The sequence below is a fragment of the Balaenoptera acutorostrata genome, chromosome 16, assembly GCF_949987535.1.
Source record: "Balaenoptera acutorostrata chromosome 16, mBalAcu1.1, whole genome shotgun sequence".
Classification (NCBI taxonomy): domain Eukaryota; kingdom Metazoa; phylum Chordata; class Mammalia; order Artiodactyla; family Balaenopteridae; genus Balaenoptera; species Balaenoptera acutorostrata.
Window position 1 is genome coordinate 42,698,448 of NC_080079.1, and position 22,099 is coordinate 42,720,546.

A 22,099-nucleotide genomic window follows, 5' to 3' on the forward strand; every position below is an offset into this window, starting at 1 on the left:
GTAGTTAATTGTAACCAAAGAGTAAAGCAACAATAGTAAATTATAATTTAACTTTAGCTTTAAGTCCAGTAAGGTTTGGTTTGGAATATATAATATTAATACTTGATAAGCTTAAATAATTTAGAATAATTTAAAACACCCAAAAATGTTCATATGAGATTTGCTTTGAATTTAAAAAAAGTATTCTTTTACGATTTTAAGAAGAATGTAATCTATTTCACCAATACATACTTAAAAATAAAAATGTTTCTATACTATTACATCATTGGTTCATGTACCCAACATTATATATTCTTAATAGAAACTAAGCGATTTTAAAATGACTTACTGCAATTAAAATCTATAATTTGTCTAAAATTACATGTTAAATGTGCTAGTTCTCCACAGACACCATTCTCCCTTTTTCCTCAATAATAGAAGTGGAACTAGGACATAGCTGCCTAGCAAGAAGTATTTCTCCACTGTTTTGTGGCTAAGTATAAACATTTGCCTGGATTTTCAAGATGGGATGTGAGCTGATGTGGAGTTTGTAACTCCTTCCTCCCTTGATTTAGGAAATCCCTAGATGTGGATTTCTGCCCCTGCTCCCTTTCTATGGACTGAGATGGCAATCGTTGGTATTATTTTGAAACAGAATGTTACAGATGGAAGACCATAACTTGGCCTGGGTGCCTGAATGACCGCATGGAGGAACTGTAAGAGCTACTGCCAACCTAAAACACTCACTTCACACTCTCACATGAGCCAAAAACACATGTATTTTTATCATTGAACTTTAGGGGATTCTTTTTACAGCAGCCCAACCTACCCTAACTAATCTTATTATCCTGAGATTTAAAGATTTCATGACTGACCATTCTAAAAATAACTGGGCCAGGGGAGGGAGGTCAGGTTCAAAATTCTAAAACAAATGAGTATTTTATCTTTAGGACCTCTCTTTAATACTTAGTTATTTGTTGAAAACTAATTTTTTCCTAAGGAATTCAAAAGTCAATATTGGAATGAAGACATTCCTAAGATGTAAAAACCAAATATACCTCAACTTGCAATGCTAGTTATCTTGGATTACTGCTTTCTATTTGTAACCTATAAGCATCCTCCTCCCCACACCCTACAAAGATCGGAAATCTTGCATTATCATTTTGTGATTCCCTGAAATTTGATCACGTGAAGTTGAAGTTTTTCCACCAGGAGCAATTCTGTAGTGGAGGTAAAATTTTATGTCTAGCTTCTTAGGTTTTTCAGGCTGAGCCCAAGTATTAAGCTAACATAAAACAGAGTAACAAGAGAAAGCATACACATTCCTATAAGTTTCATGTGGCATGGGAGTCCTCATAAAGAAATGAAGACTCAAAGAAATGGTGAAACCTACATACGTTTATATTAGGATGAACAAAGAGAGGCAATAGTGGAAAAGTAACTAAACTATGTGATGAGGCTAAAGGAAGATATAAATTATTTTATCAAGGTCTGTTTGTATAGAATTATCTTGAGTTTCACTCCCCATTAAAGAATGTTTCTTTTTTCCTAGTACAGGGAGGGCATCTTTCACACTGGGGGTTTTTAATCTCCTGTTTTCAGGAATAAAAGGTGAGATTAGAATGCCCTTCTTGCATCTACTGTTTTTTTAAGTGCTCTCAGCTCAAAATAAACCTATGCCAAAGTGACATATTTTCGGGTGGCATATTCTGCCATTCTTTATTCCAACACAAGGCATCATCCTGAAAATCAAGGATTAATAAGATTGTTTAGCGTCTCTGGAAGTTTTATGCATTCAGCTGAGGCAGTAAATGAATTTGAAAGAAAAATAAGAGGGAAGGGGACGTATGAGGTTAACAACAACCTTTCTCCCTTCCTCCCTTTCTTCCTTCTCCTTCTCTTCCTCCTCCTCCTCTTACTTCTTGTTTCTCTCTCTCTCTCTTTCTTTCCTTCTTTTATGGAGGGAAACTGTGTTGCCCTTCACAGCAATTTGAAACACTGCAGGCATTTTGACAAAGATACTGGTTGAACATATAAAAAGAAAATACCAAACATGAACAAAAATATTCTTCACAAGGGCTTCCCTGGTGGCGCAGTGGCTGAGAGTCTGCCTGCCAATGCAGGGGACGCGGGTTCGAGCCCTGGCCTGGGAAGATCCCACATGCCGCGGAGCAACTGGGCCCGTGAGCCACAACTACTGAGCCTGCACGTCTGGACCCTGTGCTCCGCAACAAGAGAGGCCGCAATAGTGAGAGGCCCGCACACTGCGATGAAGAGTGGCCCCCGATTGCCGCAACTAGAGAAAGCCCTTGCACAGAAACGAAGACCCAACACAGCTAAAAACAAATAAATAAATAAATAATTAAAAAAAAAATTCTTCACAAATACTGTTTTTAAAATGACAAACTGGAAAATATTGCAATATATAATGAAAAAAGTTTCTAACATGATTAATATATTATGAGATTAGTTGTGTTTTTTTTAGGGTAAAGTAGGGGATTAGTTGTTTTATACTAACAAAATGTTGACCAACTTTATTAGTTGTAACTACTAGCTAATATGATAGACAAGCCCCTAAATTTCTTGCTCACGTGACAGTTCATTGAGGGCCTTCCTAGGTAGGTAGCTCTCCTCCAAGATGTGATTCAGAGGCCTAGGCCCCTTTTTATCTTTTATTTCCACAATTGTCAACATACAGGTTCCAAGGTTCCCTGGGTATTTTTTCCATTTCACCCATTCAAGGGGAAAAGGTTAAGTCAGGCCGAGAAATGGTGCAGACCATACTGTTCCACATTTTATTGGCCAGAACTCAGTCACAGGGTTCCCCTGAGCAAGTGAGGCTAGGAAAAGTACTCTAGCTGTATGCCCAGGAGGAAGAGGAAAGGATTTAGGAGGCATCCAGGCACTCTCTGCTCTGCACTTTTCCAAAAGTCTTCAAAAGAATGGAGAGATGATTGATGAAGAAGATAATCATCAGTCTTAGGTTTCTTTTTTTTTTTGTAATAGTTCTTTCCATGTTTTACATCAAATTTATTTAAGTTCAATAATTTACATTTATTCATAAAGCAGTGTCTTCTATCAATATTTTACGTGACTTTTGTATTATCTAAGTTTTCTGGTTGTCTGATAGAAAACAGAAAAATGCTGGTCAGTATCTAAGTACTACTAAATCCATTATGGCAGTTATACTGATTCTTACGTAGGATTTTCTTCATAAACTGTAGGATGCAACAAGATTACCCAAATGCCTTTATGTGCCAGAATAACAAATGAACTTGGATAGTCAAGGGTGCTGTTTGCAATTGTTAGAAATGTGCTTCCACAAGGTCAAAAAATTCTTCCACCTGTGCTCATGTGACTGCTTTTAATTTTAGCACCAAATAATTGGCTAGCTTTTTTCTTCTCTAAGTTAACAACTTTATTAATAGAATCTATCTGCAGTTAGTAGTTCTATGCAGAGAATATAAGAAATGGTAAATTATTCATTGAACAAAACATCTTTATTTTTAAAAAGTTACATTAAATAAAGACACTTAAAAAAAGAAATCTAAATGAGCAATGCCCCAATGAGATCCATGACTTTGGCCTTAACGCCACAATATTTTAGCTAAAAGAGTTAACAAGCACCGTGATAGAGAGGTCTGGAGGCAAATGTCTATTGCTAAGGAAAGGGCTTCAAATGAAAGCACAGAAAAAAGGGACATCATTTCTTGAGTTTATTTAAATGGAAAGTGTTATGCAGGACACCACTTTTTTCTTCTTTTGGGACTTCCAAGGAATGACGAGACTTGGGGTGAGAAGTTTAAGGGAACAAAGGTGGGAATTTTGTTGGGTTGAAGCTGAGGGATTTTTGAATCCACCTCAAATAATGGGTACAATTTTTGTAAGAATTTGATCTAGACAAGTTGGTGAGAAACACAAGTGAGTTTACATCCATCTTGGTTCTTGAGAAGATCGAAATAAACACGTTCAGGGAAGTTATCAAAAAAACAGAAAACTGTATGTCCCATAGCAAAGAATTGGAGTCCACAGATTATCAAATCAACACAAAAGGAAAGAAAATAGGTAATGGACATAAGGAAGAAAATGACCTTTAACACAGATTGACCAAGAATTCTTATTGTTTTAAATATATTTTACATCTCAATGGTTTACATATGCGTTGTATAGCATTTTCTTATAATGATATTGCATAATTTAATTTAGTCCTTGAATATTGTCAAGATAGCTTTTTATGAAAGGTGAAAACTTCTTGGTTTAATGTGGTAGATGTTGCCAGATGCATTCCCTAGTTCTTCCCTCAGTATCTTAGTCACTGCTTCAGCTTAAAATTCTTAGGTTGTTCTTTGAAATTATGAGAAGAATAAAATCCAAACTGTAGAATATGATAAGATGTTCTATTATATGAAATCTTCATTTTTCTTGAGCCTCAATTAATATAATTGTTTAACTTCCAATTTTCTTTAGATAGATGGAAGTAAAATATTCTGTTACTCAATACATTCTCCCATATCCCTTATTTATACTTCTGTATATTCTGATTCTTTGACATGGAGCATTCTTCCACATTTTTGTGGAGTGGCTCAACTCTATTTTTCCTTCAAGAAACAGCTCAGAACTTTGCTGATCATGTTCAGATACAGTTTAGTGTGTCTCCAACATGCTTCCTCAGTACTCTGAGCTTCTATTATTGTGTTTTTATAGCGTATTATATTTTTCACATAGTTCTTTGTTTCCAACCCATGGCTGTGAGCCTCTGGAGTGTAATGACCGGCTGCCTTTTAATGCTAAGTCCAGAACAAGTAAATAGTAAAATACAGTATATAGTGAGCCTCTTTCAAATGTTTGTGAGAAAACTATCTCCAATGGGTCCTAACATACTAATAAAACTACATAATGTTTTAACTTAATTGAGATTAAAAAATCATGAAAGAAAATTCTACTATATTTGCAGAAGAGCATTATAAAACATTCTTTCACTTATATCCAATAATGAAGCATACTGAACAATCATGAACATATAGTGATTTTAGTTTCATTATTTTTTCAATAAATTCTTCACTTTCTAATACACACACACACACACTATGGACTGAACTGTGTTCCCTAAAATTCATATTTTGAGGCCCATCCTCACTGGGATGGTATTTGGAGATAGGACCGTTGGGAGGTAATTAGGTTTACATGAGGTCATAAAAGTGGAGCCCTTATCTTGGGATTAGTGCTTTTATAAGAAAAGACACCAGAGAGCTTGCTTTCTTTCACTTTCCTTTGTGTCAGGTTATAGCGAGAAGGCAGCAGTCTGCAAGTCAGGAAGAGACCTCTCACCAGAACCTGACCATGCTGAAAGCCTGATCTTGGACTTCCAGCCTCCAGAGCTGTGAGAAAATGAATGTCAGTTGTTTAAGCCACCTAGTCCTTGAATTTTGTTATGACAGCCTAACCTAAGATGGTATATAGACTAACTTTACAGCTCTAATATATATTATACACATAAACATAAACTCTCTCTCTTTCTCTCTCTGTCACTGATTATATAGGAAATATCATTTCAGGTACGCCTCAAAATTAAATGACATAATGTATCTGGAAGTAACAAGAAACTAAATGTCTACTTCGTACCACTGAGATCATTAATCAGTTGCAATTTAAACCCCCAAACATAATGTTGTATTTTTCAAACCTAGCTTAAAGTATTTTTAAAGGATCCATTATTCATCAAAGCATTACTAAAACTGATATTTTACACTAAATTGTCATTTTAACCATATTAACTTTTAAAATAAATATAATGTTATGTTAATTTAAAAAAGCTTAAACTAGAATTAGAAGCCTGCTTCACTGGAAAATTCATATCATATCAATTTTGAGAGACCAAAAGAAAAAAAAAAACAACAAAATAAAAACCTTCATATGTTACAAAACCTGATAGGAATCAATACCTGTATTCCTCTTGTGTGAAGCGTGGGATTTCTCCAGGATGTAAGACAAGAATTTTCACAGTGGCACTGCTGGACATCACAGGCTCACCATCGTCAAAAGCAACAACCACCAACTTAAAAAGTAAAAAAATATTCAAGTTAAAGATGATTTAAAAGAAGAAAATAAAAGCATCATGTTTCTATGAATGTTTTTAATTATTGGACTGCCTGTTTCCAAAAGGGGGAGTAGTGATCATTTCCTCATTGCCTACCGGGTAGCAGAGACTGTGCTAGGATATTCATAACAATCCCACCAGGTAGATATTATTATTTCCATTTGCCAGGTGAGGAAACTCAAAGAAGTTCAGTTAATAACTCTATGATAAAAATAAAAAAAAAAAACTACCGGTAAAACAGGTATCTAATACTACATCTCTCCAATTATAAACTCTTTTCTCTTTCACAATCCCACTGGTGTCTACAGTAAAAACATGAAACTTTATAAGTGCCAACACTTATTTCAAAAGCGTTAAATTCATGGATAGCAAAAAGCTAATTAGCTTGCTAATAAAAAGAAATTAATTTTTCCAGTGAATTAACTGTCTGCAAGATCATAGGGCAGAAATACTTCACTCTGGAGGATAAAATTGGAAATCTTTATAGATTAACACACTTTGATATACACTCTCTTAAAAACAATTAAATTATATAAAATCAAGTTCATACTGGAGAATAGAAAATGTTCAAATGATGCAAACTAAAGAAAAGCTTTAGTCTTAAGATGTAATCTCTATATATTATTTATTACTAAAATACCTTTTATAATTGATCATTTTCTTTGATAACCTATATTATGTCAAGAAGAATTCTAAAGTTTATTTTAAGAAATGTTAAGTTTCAAAACTATGTGTTTCTCTAGATTGTATATAATTTTGGAAGCTGCAGGTGACTAATTTAAACTAATTCAACCTAGATCACGTAACCACAACCAAGGGTCATCCTGAGAGCCACAATCTACCTTTGGGTTAATACTTTACAAACAGAATAATTATTTCAAACGGAGATACAATTAACAGAGTGTTCATTGATATTCACAGGGTTAACTGGTGATGGTATTTCCCCAATGTATGGTCAAAGGCTTTATTCCCAGGGACAAAAATTTTTCTAAGTAATTATAGAAAATGGAAACAGTCAAACATTTAATAAAATGGATTACTTATGATAATAGTGAAGGGTAGTATTCTTTCAAATTTTCTAAAAGTATAACATATCAAGAGTACATAAACTTGAACCAACAATTGCCTCTAGGTACTTATCTTGAGGAAAAAAAAATAGCAAGTGGCAAATAATATCTGCACAAGGAGTTTCACGGCAGCAAAGGTGGTTATAACAAAAATTGGAAACGACTAATTATCCAACAACAGGGTATTGGACAAAAAAAACAAACAATAGTATATTTATACAATAGAACATCACACAACCATTTAAATAATAGCATTAATAGTATTTAAATACACCTAAATTTTAAAGAGCAGTATGAATAATACAATCATACAATCATGTTATTTTAAAATATATACTTGTATACTTTTATTTGCAGGGAATGTTATCATAAGAATAGAGATTAAAATGGTAAATTTTAATCTCCAAAATGTGAAATATCAACTGTTTCTTTTACCTTTTACTTAACTGTATTTTCTAAGTGTCTATGCAGTAAAAATGTATTGTTTTGTAATTTTAAAATACCAAAAAGGAGAAAAATGGAAAGATGTATGGTTATTTGTTAAACCAAACTCTCAATCAAAAGTTAAACATCAAATAGACACCATAGAGAAAACACTGCGCTGACCTTAAAAATTGTTGTAGGTTCTTCATTAAGATTAACTCGAGTTATTACTCTTCCAGAATCTTCTTCTACATCAAAAATACTGGCCGGATAAGGAAACTGGACATCATCTACTCTATATCTCACACGACTTGCAGGTAATCCCTAAAATAAAATTATATATTATTTCACAAAATGAAAACAAAGGGTAATGATAATATAAAATTGATTTGTAAAATAAATAGTCTTTTAAAAATGAAAAATCATATTTTAACTTTTTATACTTTCAGGTTTAAAATGTAGCAGAATCTTTATTCCTTTAGAATAACAATCTGAATCAGTGAAGTGTCTTTACTACATGTTATTTAAAATCATTTATGTGAAAGAATAAATCAGTGCTTTCCTCGGGTGTCTTCCCTTCCACATTTCATTAATTATATGAATCTCACCTTCTTCCTTGAACACTGTGTTTAATATTTTATATTCTGAGACCATTATAAGTTATTTTCTTTATTATACTTATTTGAACTCTGTGATACTCAGAGAAGATAAAGTGTGGAGGATTGAGGTAAAGTGGAGGAGTGGGTATGGAAGTAAAGGAAACATTATTTACCATCTGTTCTGTGCTGTTTACCAGGCTAGGTTTTTTCATAAATAAATAAATTCTCACCACAATCCTTTAGGATAACATTACTACTAATGTTGATAGTAATAACAGTAAAATAATGATAGTTAACATTTGTTGAAAGCTTATTATGTGTGAGAACCATACTAAAAATGATACATACATAGTCTACTACACATTTTTTAGTTAATGAACTTGAAGCTTATAGGGAGTTTAAAAATGTTGAAATGTCCCAGACATACACCAAGATAAGTTGGAATAGCAAACAAAAAATTCATTTTTAAAGAAAAATTAGCATTTGATAATTTTGAAAAGGAGACTATAATGAGAACAGTCAAAATTTATTGAACATCCTCACTTATATTAGGGGTAAGATTGGTTTTATTTTTAATTATATAGGGTGACACTGGGGTGGGCACTCTAATCTTTTTAAGTGCTTAAGGCCTGTAAGTCTCTTAAGTCAGTCCTAGAAGTACAACAAAATAAACACCTCAGACTCAGAGCTAGTATGTGGTTGAGTTTGATCTCAAACCCTAACAGACACTATATTATACCACAAAACTCTTTAGAGAAGAACACCTCTATTTGACACTATTTTGATGTGGGAGAAGCAGGATATTACCCCCATGTTATGCCCATAGCCTGAATTGGTTAATGGTGCTTTGGGGAAGGATGGTTCTGAGAACATTGCTCTCTGTATTGTTGAGTTTCTTCATGACTGTCCTTGAACAGAATGTGTTGCTCCTTGTTTGTTCCTGAGTCACATTTGGGCTATAGGACAAATATGTTAGCCTTCAGGACTTGTATAATTCCCTAATTATTATCTGTAAGTCCAGTCCTTTCATTCATGACACCTCAGTTTACCACTACTTCCTTGAATACTTTATGTAACTCTTTTCACTCTTTTGCCTTTCCTTCTTCCTATCTGGAGGCTCCGGGTCAGACTCTGCTTGTTCCCAATCTTCTTGGAGTTTCCCAAGGCTCTGTCACAGGCACTTTTGTCTTCTCTACCTCTGCTCAAGTTCCATGCCTTTAGGTGTCTCTTATTTGTTCATAAATCCTAAATTTAAATTTTTGGCTCTTTTGTCACTAGAGCAAAACTACAGCAAAAACCATTTCAAGAACAAATTTTCAGGTTCTGCTGGCATCAATACCCATTCAGTCTGTAGTACAGAATTAAAATTTTTATGACTATCATGAATCAGTTATCAAGAAACTTAAAGAAACTTAGAATATGTCAGTTACACTTAGCATGTTGTCTTTGATAACACCAAGGTATTAATGATATATTTGGAATTATACCTTTAACTGATAAAAGAGAAAAATGTTTTGGTGTTGCAGAGTGTTATCTTGTAGATGCCTAAAACACTTTGCTATCCAGAACACCCTATAATCTTCTTGGAGGATTGTTACAGATAAGATTGTATGTATAAGAACATTTACATTATATTTAGCTATATCAGTAAGCTTTTTATTCTGATTTGTTATTCTACAGATTGCTAGCACATAAAAAAAAGTGGCCCTGAGATGACATTGTTAGCCCACAAAAGACATTTTAATTGTTTCTTCCATCACCCTTGTTATCAAGGCACCACATTTTATTTCATATAACACGATACAACTAAATACCTTGATTTAGATGTTCTTTTGAATATATTCAAAATTTTTTTCCTCTTTCTTTCCCTCCCACCCTCCTTCTCTTCTCCTACCCTCCCTCTCTTCTCCCACCCTCTTTCTCTTCCTCCCACCCTCCTTCTCTTCCTCCCTCTATTTTCCCCTTCCTCTCCCTTTTCCTCCCTGTTTCCTTCCCTCCCTTCCTAATTTTCTTTCCAAAGTCTTTAAAAAAATAGTCTTGCTTTTATAGTTAAATAATTAAGCTATGTAATACGTGAAGGTAACTGGCTTTGGGAAACAGCTTCAATTAACTTGCCTCACATTGTCCCTGGGACATTTACAACATGAATCAGGTCAAATGCATGGTTTTTATAAATTCATAAAAATTAAAATTATTATGGCTTTAATCTGGAAAATGTGCAATCTAGATGTATGACACAACTAAAAAAAAAGATCATCATAAGCTTTATCTCTTAAAATTATTTATCATTACTATTTATTAAACATTATTTAATACCTGAGCATATTAAATATTTAATAGATATGATCACAGTATTATAATGTACAAAATTCATTCACTATATTTTTAAAAATAGTCTACTGAGCTTATAAATTATACATTTTGATAATTATGAGATGACATATAAATATTCAAATTACCATTTAGATAATAAAAATTTACCAAATATTTGGTCTTTTATTTTAAATTGTACTAGAAATAGAGTGATCTTTCTTTACTCTTACATATTTCCAATAAGTTGATATTTCTTCCAGTTGAATATATTAGTTAATCATATTTATTTTTTAAAGTAAACTAATCTATAAAAACATACTTAAAATTGAGATGAAATATTTAATCATTACTTTCTACTTCAATTTATGATAATATAGTATACAGATTATATTTTATCTTTACATATATGTATTTATAAGTGTATTAAGAGGGACATTTTGAACCTTCAATATTGAAAAAAGAGCTATCTTTTTACAAAAAAAAAGTCAGTCTTTAAAATTTTTATTACTATGGCAATAGACTCCTTTTCTATAGCATTTCCAAATTTTCACAAAATCAATCTAATAGTAACACTAAAAGTAGTTTACAAAAATTGCTGTCTTAAAGTTCATACTAAACTAAAACTAGGCTGTGGTTTAATTTATAAATGATGAGCAAATGACTCCTTGGTGCTATACTCTGATCAGCAAAATTTATTTGTCTTTATTTAGGACCAAAGAAATCTTGGGAGGTCATTAGTTAGCTTCCTATCTTCAGACACTACAGGCTCTTCCTCTTTGAAGCACTTGCTAAAACCAAACCTCATTTTTTCCTCAGCAGTGATGAAACATAGTGTTTTCTTTTTTCCAGGGGAATAAAATTCTTCATAGTTTTGAAGACCAATGTTTTACTCCTGAGCCTCGCTTTATTAGGATAGATATTTCTAATTGTTTTTGTATCATCTTAGGTATTTTTTTCTTGCTTTTATATCTTTTCTCTATGCCCTTTTAACCTACCATAGTTGTTTAGGAAATGTACTCAAACTGTGGATTCAAGAGAATAAAACAAATTATCTGATTGTTTTAGGTCACCATCAAGGAAAAAAATACTTTGATATCCACCTAGTGGAATCCATTTTATTTTATTCTTTAGTTCAATGGCTAAATCACATCTCTTTCTCAGTACAGATATTTTAATCTCACGTGGTAAAATGTATTTTGCCACTTCAGGACATGTAAAATTTCACAAGGAGACTATAAAATGGACTTTGATCCAACACAATTTATGACACATTAGTAGGTAATCCCATAATACATGTAATATCACATAAAAAGGAAGACTATTTAAGCTATTTTGGAATTTTGCTCTATTTACCTAGCCACTATGAAGAGGCATTAACAAAGGCAAGAAATGAAGATAGAATTAACCAAGACATAAATATTAATTTAATAGTAAAGTGATGAAATTGTCTGCAAAGATTCTCTTCTCATCAGGCAGTGGTGGCAAAAATAGAGTTTCCTATCATTATGCCTCCTGGAGTCTTTTGATGGGTAAGTACAATGAGTTTCTTCTTTAAATTTTTATGGAAACTGAGGACATGTGAGAAGCATAGCACAACAGCTTTTCTGAAGCCTCCTCATTTTGACAGCTATTTCTATAAATCCAGCTGACCTCATTATTGGAGCAAGCGTTACTTCAGATAACCATAATTTTAAAAGATTAATGAGGTGCTGGCACAGGAATCCTTCTTAATGTCAACTTCCATTCACCAAAATATTCTTCGATACTTCCCCTGAGTTTTCAAATAAGTGACACACTCACTTTTAGAGGGCTATATTTCCCTAAACGAAATGTTCAAAATAGAAACATGATATGACTGGCAGCTTAATCATTCAAGGGGTGCTGAAAACCTTAACTTGGCATCAAGTTAAGGTTAATAAGTTAATTAACCTTAATTTGGTTAATTGAAATTAACCACAATTTAGAACAAATTCCAAAGGACTTTTTGTTTGCCATTAGATAAAAAATATTTAACTCAGTTAAAAAAATAGAATTATAAAACTAAATCATTACACATTTATTTCATATATGGCATATTTTTAAGAGAGAGATGTATAAATTGTATAAAATACTGGCAATTGAAAATTTTATAGATTATTTATTCTGTAACATTTATCATTTTACTCATGTTTTATAGTACAAAGGTTAATTCACTATATGTGGGATTCATTCATTCATTCATCTATTTGTTTATTCATTCAACACATTAAATGGACACTGCTGAGTCCTGAGAGTACACAGATGAACAAACTCACAGCCTAGGTGAGGAGTTCATCTTATATAACCTCCTTCCTGGTATACATTAACAATAATTCAGCCAGATTGGCCTTATAAAACACCAAGCTCACTCCTACCTCAGCACTTTTCCATCTGCTGTTTGTTCTTCCTGCAATACTCTTGTGTGTGGCTAGTTCCTTCTGGCATCCAGGTCTCAAATGATACCTCTTTTGCCTATACCCACCCATAAACCAATCTGAGTCAAATCTTATTTTATTTCCTTTATAGTATGTATCCTTATGTGAATTTATGTTCCATATTTACTTGTCTGTGGGTTTGTAGCCTATCTCTGTTCCTTGACTGTGAGCTCCATTAGAGAAGACACTTATTTTGGCTTGGCATTATTTAAGAGGTCAACAATAACTTGTTAAGTAAATACGTATAATACAAGCAGTGCTCATGTATATGTGGATCCTGGGCTGGGCTGCCAGGATGAACAACTCTAGGGGGGATCACATATACAGATATGATGGGAATGGCTGCCTGTGGAACCCCCAGCCTTCCCTGCTAAAACCCCCTGCTAAAAATGTATATATCCTGTGTTCCTGTTTGCAGTGGCTCCATGTGTAGTTTTTAGGAACAAAGAAGAAAGAAAAATTACATCAGTGACTTTTGTTGGGGAAGAGCTTTCACAAAAGAGATGATAATAGAACTTATGAAAACAGAGTTCCAAACAAGTAGAAGATTGAAGGAGAATAAATAGTCTTTCAAAAAGATTCCTGAGAAAAGTTTTGGAGAAATAAAACCATGTATCATTAGGAAAGTCCTTCCCTTTTTTTCTGGACTGGCTGAATATTATGTACTATCTCTCTCCTACTTCTCAGCCTCTGTCCTTCTATTCTATGCTACTTCCCTAATTATATCTAATACATTCTGTTGTTACGTCAATCCTTTAAAATAATGACTTAATCCTCTGGATTTTTTTAATAAATTAATCCTCATGTGATCTATATTAATAGGATATAGATGTTTTCTTACACCAACTACACTATACAAGGTGTAAAATCAGAGTTACATAGTGGGTTAAACTAATGTTGAACAAGATTGAGATTTCTGAGTATACGTTTGGTAATTGCAAGAATCATAGCTACATAGGTAATTTTCTATATGGTTTAGAGGACCTCTAAGAATTTACTTACCTCAGAATGTGGCTAAATTGTTGGCAAGTTTTCAGTTTAATACCTACCAATATATGTTCATAGATACTTATCCATAGCTACTCATATTCATCTCTCATGATCACAGGCCAATAATTAGAGATAGTGCTTTTATACTTAGGGCCTCATAATCAGTCAGATGGGAGAGACAGAAGGTACACAGATAAACATAATAAACTACTAACATTTCTGATAAGAGCTATAAAGGAGAAACATGAGCATTACCAAATAAAGGTTTGAGAACTAGAGCAAAGACCTTCAGATTTATAGTCAAGTGGACTTTATACCTCACTGTGTAGGTGCTTACACATGATAATCTGATGTGCTTTAAAATGTATTCGATTTATAAGATTGTTGCAATTGTGTTATATGTGGAGTCCAATCTGGCATGTAATTTGAGTATTAAAATGGAAAACTAATATTTAATTTATGTGTGAAGATTTTGGACAATTTATCTTAAACTCAAAAAGAGAAAAGTAGCCGCCCAGCGCTTCCTGCAGGTTTAGCAGCCATTTAGAGTAGCAAGGTGGATTATTTTGTGCATTTACCATCTTACCTGGACTCTCTGACTTAAAAAACTGAGAACAGGGAAGGCACAGCTAACTGGCTGGCCACGAAGAACTGAGGAGGCAGACCTACACCTCAAGCCTCTACGATGTCTTTTCAAGGGACTTCCTTGGTGGCGCAGTGGATAAGAATCTGCCTGCCAACCAGTGGGGGACCACGGACACTCAAGGGGATGGGAAGAATCCCCAGCAAACGGCTTGCGGGATCATGGTTCCCAGGCCAGAGGTCGGGCCCGAGCTCCTGTGGTGGGAGCTCAGAGTCCAAACCGCTGGACTAACAGAGAACTTCAGACCCCAGGGAATATCAATTGGAGTGAGGCCTACTGGAGGTCCTCATCTCAGCATCAAGACCCAGCTCTATCCAAATGCCTGAAAATTACAGTGCTGGATGTCTCAGGCCAAACAACCAGTAAGACAGGAATACAGCACCAACCAATAACAACAAAAAATGAAATGACAAATAAATTTGTTACAGATGAAGGAGCAAGGTAAAAACTTACAAGACCAAATAAATGAAGATGAAATAGGCAACCTACCTGAAAAAGAATTCAGAGTAAGGATAGTAAAGATGATCCAAAATCTCGGAAACAGAATGGAGAAAATACAAAAAACATTTAACAAGGCTCTAGAAGAACTAAAGAGCAAACAAACAGTGATGAACAACACAATTACTGAAATTAAAAAATACTCTAGAAGGAATCAGTAACAGATTAACTGAGACAGAAGAACTGATAAGTGAGCTGGAATATGAAAAGGTGGAAATAACTGCTAGGGAGCAGAATAAAGAAAAAAAGAATGAAAAGAATTGAGGACACTCTCAGAGACATCGGGGAAAACATTAAACGCACCAACATTCGAACTATATGGGTCCCAGAAGAAGAAGAGAAAAAGAAAGTGTCTGAGAAAATACTTGAAGAGATTATAGTCAAAAACTTCCCTAACATGGGAAAGGAAATAGTCCATCAAGTCCAGAAAGCACAGAGAGTACCATACAGGATAAACCCAAAGAGAAACACACTGAGACACATATTAATCAAACTATCAAAAATTAAATACAAAGAAAAATATTGAAAGCAGAAAGGGAAAAGCAACAAATAACATATAAGGGAATCCCCATAAGGTGAACAGCTGATCTTTCAGCAGAAACTCTGAAAGCTAGAAGGGAGTGGCAGGACATAGTTAAAGTGATGAAATGGAAAAACATACAACCAAGATTACTCTACCCAGCAAGGATCTCATTCAGATTCGACAGAGAAATTAAAAACTTTACAAATAAGCAAAAGTTAAGAGAATTCAGCACCACCAAACCAGCTTTACAACAAATGCTAAAGTAACTTCTCTAGGCAGGAAACACAAAAGAAGGAAAAGAACTACAATAACAAACCCAAAACAATTAAGAAAATGGTAGTAGGAACATACATATTGATAATTACCTTAAATGTAAATGGATTAAATGCTCCAAGCAAAAGACACAGACTGGCTGAATGGATACAAAAACAAGACCCGTGTATGTGCTGTCTACAAGAGACCCACTTCAGACCTAGGGACACATACAGACTGAAAGTGAGGGGATGGAAAAAGATATTCCATGCAAATGGAAATCAAAAGAAAGCTGGAGTAGTAATTCTCATATCAGACAAAATAGACTTTAAAATAAAGACTATTACAAGAGACAAAGAAGGACACTACGTAATGCTCAAGGGATCCATCCAAGAAGAAGATATAACAATTGTAAATATTTAGGCACCCAACATAGGAGCACCTCAATACATAAGGCAAATACTAACAGCCATAAAAGGGGAAATTGACAGCAACACAATCATAGTAGGGGACTTTAACACCCCACTTTCACTGGTGGACATATCATCCAAAATGAAAATAAATAAGGAAACAAAAGCTTTAAATGACACATTAAATAAGATGGACTTAATTGATATTTATAGGACATTCCATCAAAAAACAACAGAATACACTTTCCTCTCAAGCGCTCATGGAACATTCTCCAGGATAGACCATATCTTGGGTCACAAAGCAACCCTTCATAAATTTAAGAAAACTGAAATCGTATCAAGTATCTTTTCCGACCACAACATATGAGACTAGAGAACAATCAGAGGAAAAATAACTGTAAAAATTACAAACACATGGAGGCTAAACAATACGCTACTAAATAACCAAGAGCTCAGTGAGGAAATCAATGAGGAAATCAAAAAATACATAGAAACAAAGGACAAGGAAAACACAACGACCCAAAACCTGTGAGATTCAGCAAAAGCAGTTCTAAAAGGGAAGTTTATAGCTATACAATCCTACCTCAAGAATCAAGAAACATCCCAAATAAACAACCTAACCTTACACATAAAGCAATTAGAGAAAGAAGAACAAAAAAACCCCAAAGTTAGCAGAAGGAAAGAAATCATAAAGATCAGATCAGAAATAAATGAAAAAGAAATGAAGGAAATGATAGCAAAGATGAATAAAACTAAAAGCTGGTTCTTTGAGAAGATAAACAAAATTGATAAACCATTAGCCAGACTCATCAAGCAAAAAAGGGAAAAGACCCAAATCAACAGAATTAGAAATGAAAAAGAAGTAATAACTAACACTGCTGAAATACAAAGGATCATGAAAGATTACTATAAGCAACTATATGCCAATAAAATGGGAAACCTGGAAGAAATGGACAAATTCTTAGGAAAGCACAACGTTCTGAGACTGAACCAGGAAGAAACAGAAAATATAAACAGAACAATCACAAGCACTGAAATTGAAACTGTGATTAAAAATCTTCCAACAAACTAAAGCCCAGGACCAGATGGCTTCATAGGCGAATTCTATCAAACATTTAGAGAAGAGCTAACACTTATCCTTCTCAAACTCTTCCAAAATATAGCAGAGGGAGGAACACTCCGAAACTCATTCTACGAGGCCACCATTACCCTGATACCAAAACCAGACTAAGATGTTACCAATAAAGAAAACTACAGGCCAATATCACTGATGAACATAGAGGTAAAAAGCCTCAACAAAATACTAGCAAACAGAATCCAACAGCACATTAAAAGGATCATACACCATGATCAAGTGGGGTTTATCCCAGGAATGCAAGGATTCTTCAATATACGCAAATCAATCAACGTGATACACCATATTAACAAATTGAAGGATAAAAACCATATGGTCATCTCAATAGATGCAGAAAAAGCTTTTGACAGAATTCAACACCCATTTATGATAAAAACTCTCCAGAAAGTAGGCATAGAGGGAACCTACCTCAATATAATAAGGCCATATATGACAAACCCACAGCCAACATTGTTCTCAATGGTGAAAACCTGAAACGATTTCCACTAAGATCAGGAAAGAGACAAAGTTGTCCCCTCCCACCACTATTATTCAATATAGTTTTGGAAGTTTTAGCCACAGCAATCAGAAAACAAAAAGGAATAAAAGGAATCCTAATCGGAAAAGAAGAAGTAAAACTGTCAATGTTTGCAGATGACATGATACTATACACAGAGAATCCTAAAGATGCTACCAGAAAACTACTAGATCTAATCAGTGAATTTGGTAGAGTAGCAGGATACAACATTAATGCACAGAAATCTCTTGCATGCCTATACACTAATGATGAAAAATCTGAATGAGAAATTAAGGAAACAATCCCATTTACCATTGCAAGAAAAAGAATAAAATACCTAGGAATAAACCTACCTAAGGCGACAAAAGACCTGTGTGCAGAAAACTATAAGACACTGATGAAAGAAATTAAGGATGATACAAACAGATGGAGAGAAATACCATGTTCTTAGATTGGAAGAATCAACATTGTGCAAATGACTATACTATCCAAAGCAATCTACATATTCAATGCAATCCCTATCAAACTACCAATGGCATTTTTCACAGAACTAGAACAAAAAATTTCACAATTTGTATGGAAACACAAAAGACCCCGAATAGCCAAAGCCATCTTGAGAAAGAAAAATGGAGCTGGAGGGATCAGGTGCCTGGACTTCAGACTATACTACAAAGCTACAGTAATCAAGACAGTATGGCACTGGCACAAAAACAGAAATATAGATCAATGGACAGGATAGAAAGCCTAGAGATAAACCCACGCACCTACAATCATCTTATCTTTGATAAAGGAGGCAAGAGTATCCAATGGAGAAAAGACAGCCTCTGCAATGGTCATCTTATCTTTGATAAAGGAGGCAAGAGTATCCAATGGAGAAAAGACAGCCTCTTCAATAAGTGGTGCTGGGAAAACTGGACAGCTACATGTAAAAGCATGAAATTAGAACACTCCCTAACACCATACACAAAAATAAACTCAAAATGGATTGAAGACCTAAATGTAAGGCTAGACACTATAGAACTCCTAGAGGAAAACATAGGCAGAACACTCTATGACATACATCACAGCAAGATCCTTTTTGACCCACCTCCTAGAGAAATGGAAATAAAAACAAAAATAAACAAATGGGACCTAATGAAAGTTAAAAGCTTTTGCACAGCAAAGGAAACCATAAACAGGACGAAAAGACACCCCTCAGAGTGGGAGAAAATATTTGCAAATGAAGCAATGGACAAAGGATTAATCTCCAAAATATAGAAGCAGCTCATGCAGCTCAATATGTAAAAAACAAACAACCCAATCCAAAAATGGGCAGAAGACCTAAATAGACATTTCTCCAAAGAAGATATACAGATTGCCAACAAACACATGAAAAGATGCTTAACATCACTAATCATTAGAGAAATGCAAATCAAAACTACAATGAGGTATCACCTCCCACTGGTCAGAATGGCCATCATCAAAAAATCTACAAACCATAAATGCTGGAGAGAGTGTGGAGAAAAGAGTATCCTCTTGCACTGTTGGGTCGGTGGAAATGTAAATTGGTACAGCCACTATGGAGAACAGTATGGAGGTTCCTTAAAAAACTAAAAATATAACTAACATATGACCCAGCAATCCCACTACTGGGCATATACCCTGAGAAAACCATATTTCAAAAAGAGTCATGTACCACAATGTTCATTGCAGCACTATTTACAATAGCCTGGACATGGAAACAACCTAAGTGTCCATCGACAGATGAATGGATAAAGACGTGGCACATATATACAATGGAATATTACTCAGCCATAAAAAGAAACAGAATTGAGTTATTTGTAGTGAGGTGGATGGACCTAGCGTCTGTCATACAGAGTGAAGTAAGTCAAAAAGACCCAAAGAAATACCATATGCCAACACATATATATGCAATCTAAAAAAAAAAAAAATGGTTCTGATGAACCTTTGGGCAGGACAGCAATAAAGACCCAGACGTAGAGAATGGACTTGAGGACACGGGGAGGGGGAAGGTTAAGCTGAGACAAAGTGAAAGAGTAGCATTTACATCTATACACTACCAACTGTAAAACAGATAGCTAGTGGGAAGCAGCTGCATGGCACAGGGAGAGCAGCTCAGTGCTTTGCGACCACCCAGAGGGGTGGGGTAAGGAGGGTGTGAGGCAGACGCAAGAGGGAGGGGATATGGGGATATATGTATGCATATATCTGATTCACTTTTTTATACAGCAGAAACTAATACAACACTGTAAAGCAGGTATACTCCGATGAAGATGTTTAAAAAACAAAAAAGATTCCACCTGCCAATGCAGGGGACATGGGTTTGATCCCTGGTCCCGGATATCCCACATGCCATGGATCTAAGCCCGTGCCACACAACTACTGAGCCTGCAATCTAGAGCCTGCGCACCACAACTACTAAGCCCGCGTGCTGCAACTACTGATCCCCGAGTACCTAGAGCTCGTGCTCCACAAGAGAAGCCACCGCAACGAAGAATAGTCCCCACTCACTGCAACTAGAGAAAGCCCACGTGCAGCAATGAAGCCCCAAAGCAGCCAAAAAAAAAATTATTGACTTCAATTTTAAACATAATTTATCTGAGTAGCAGTAGAATTAGAACTAGCTACAAAGGTTACAATACATAATAGATGACACTGCATATTTAGGCCAGCGACAGGAGGAGGAATTACACAACAGAGAAACTGGTTTAGTGAATCTAAAAGTTCATCATGTGCACAATTCCTGTGGAGCAGGTCGATACTCTCAGTTCTTCACTAGCATATTTTACTTTGCAAAACATGTTGCAATCATTCTTTGGTTATTTTCCCCAAAACATCCCTAATAAGAAAGCAAAGTAGGGCTTCCTTCATTCAGGTCACTTTCAACAAATAAATAAAGGAAGAGCTTTGAAGTCAGAGAAAAAAAAAGATAAAAGTAGATATGTATCATTATGAAGTGAAATAAATTAAAGATGTCTATTTAAATAAAATACCTTACTAATTTGGGAAAAGAACTTTATTAAAATATGTACACATTTATTTGGGGGGATTGTAAAGACCTTAGTAGTATGGTGTTTTTATGAAAACTTTATTCTCAAATTTTATAGTGTCATAGGTGACACCAGAATTACTTCATGAGTGCAGACATTGACATCCTAAAGTTTACACATGATGAGTATATAAGTCTTGTACCAAACCAGATGCAAAGTTAGGCATGTTTGCCATCACCCTGAAAGCAAGGATGAGGAGGAGGAGATATTAATTAACATCTATGTGCCTAGCATTGGCTAAGTGCTTTCATTCTCCATTAAACCTGGGTACTAATCCAGTGAAATGGTCTTATTATTCTCATATGGAAATGAGGTTTAAAAAAGTTAAGTAACTGCTGTACAATATCATTTTTCCTAGTTACACACAGATGCCGGCACTAGTGACATTATTCAATAGCTCTAAGGGACTCTGGAGATGTCTGCCAACCTTAATTGCCCTCAGGAAGGAAATGATTTATGACACATATTAATAAATGAATTAATTAATTTGTTTGTTCATGTATTAGGCTTCTTCCCAAATATGATTTGAGGTAGTATGTGACTTATTTAAATATTGTATGGTTTTCAAAATGTGAAAGGCATGATTTTAACTTTGTGATGCCATTTTATCTACTAAATTTGACATGTGTAAAACTCAATAAATATTAGTATGAGACAATGCTACTGGAATAGTCATGTATTTAATACATATATAGTAATATGGTGATATAGTGATATTCTGAATGAGGTAATTTTTTTAGATGATGGGAACAGGACAGACAAAAACCCTGTCATGTTGGTGCTTACATTATATTTTTAAAATCAAAAGTAACATATTTATACAGACTGATAAAATTTATGTATCAGAATAAAAGTAAATTTATATAAAAAATAAAACCTTAAAATCTCAATTATTTATTCATTACTCAATTTTTATACCTTTTATTTTTATTCTTACAGTGAGTGTTCAACACAATATGTTTTGACTTTATGATGGTGAGAATGTAATTAATTACTACAGAAGGTAATTGCAGATCTGTATGAAAGATGTTCTAAAGTTGCAAACGCAGGGAATTTCAATGAGACTATAATGGACCAAAATAATTAAGTCCTTAATATCAGGGGATATGTTGAATTAGTCATTTTTCTTAAATACGTAATTATCAAGAAATTACTTACTCAGACCCACATA

The 22,099-nt window shown here is 34.4% G+C and overlaps 1 protein-coding gene across 17 annotated transcripts in view; it reads right to left on the minus strand.

The window, feature by feature from the left end:
* The window catches only part of PCDH15 (protocadherin related 15), a 755,972-nt gene that overhangs the window by 134,876 nt on the left and 598,997 nt on the right, over positions 1 to 22,099 (minus strand). For all 17 annotated transcript variants that reach the window (XM_028166694.1, XM_028166693.2, XM_057531449.1 and 14 more), the window contains 2 exons: positions 7,750 to 7,890; positions 5,922 to 6,034 (listed from right to left, as the gene is read on the minus strand). In XM_028166694.1, coding sequence (XP_028022495.1) covers positions 5,922 to 6,034; positions 7,750 to 7,890 — 254 coding nt within the window. The remainder of the gene's footprint in view (positions 1 to 5,921; positions 6,035 to 7,749; positions 7,891 to 22,099) is intronic.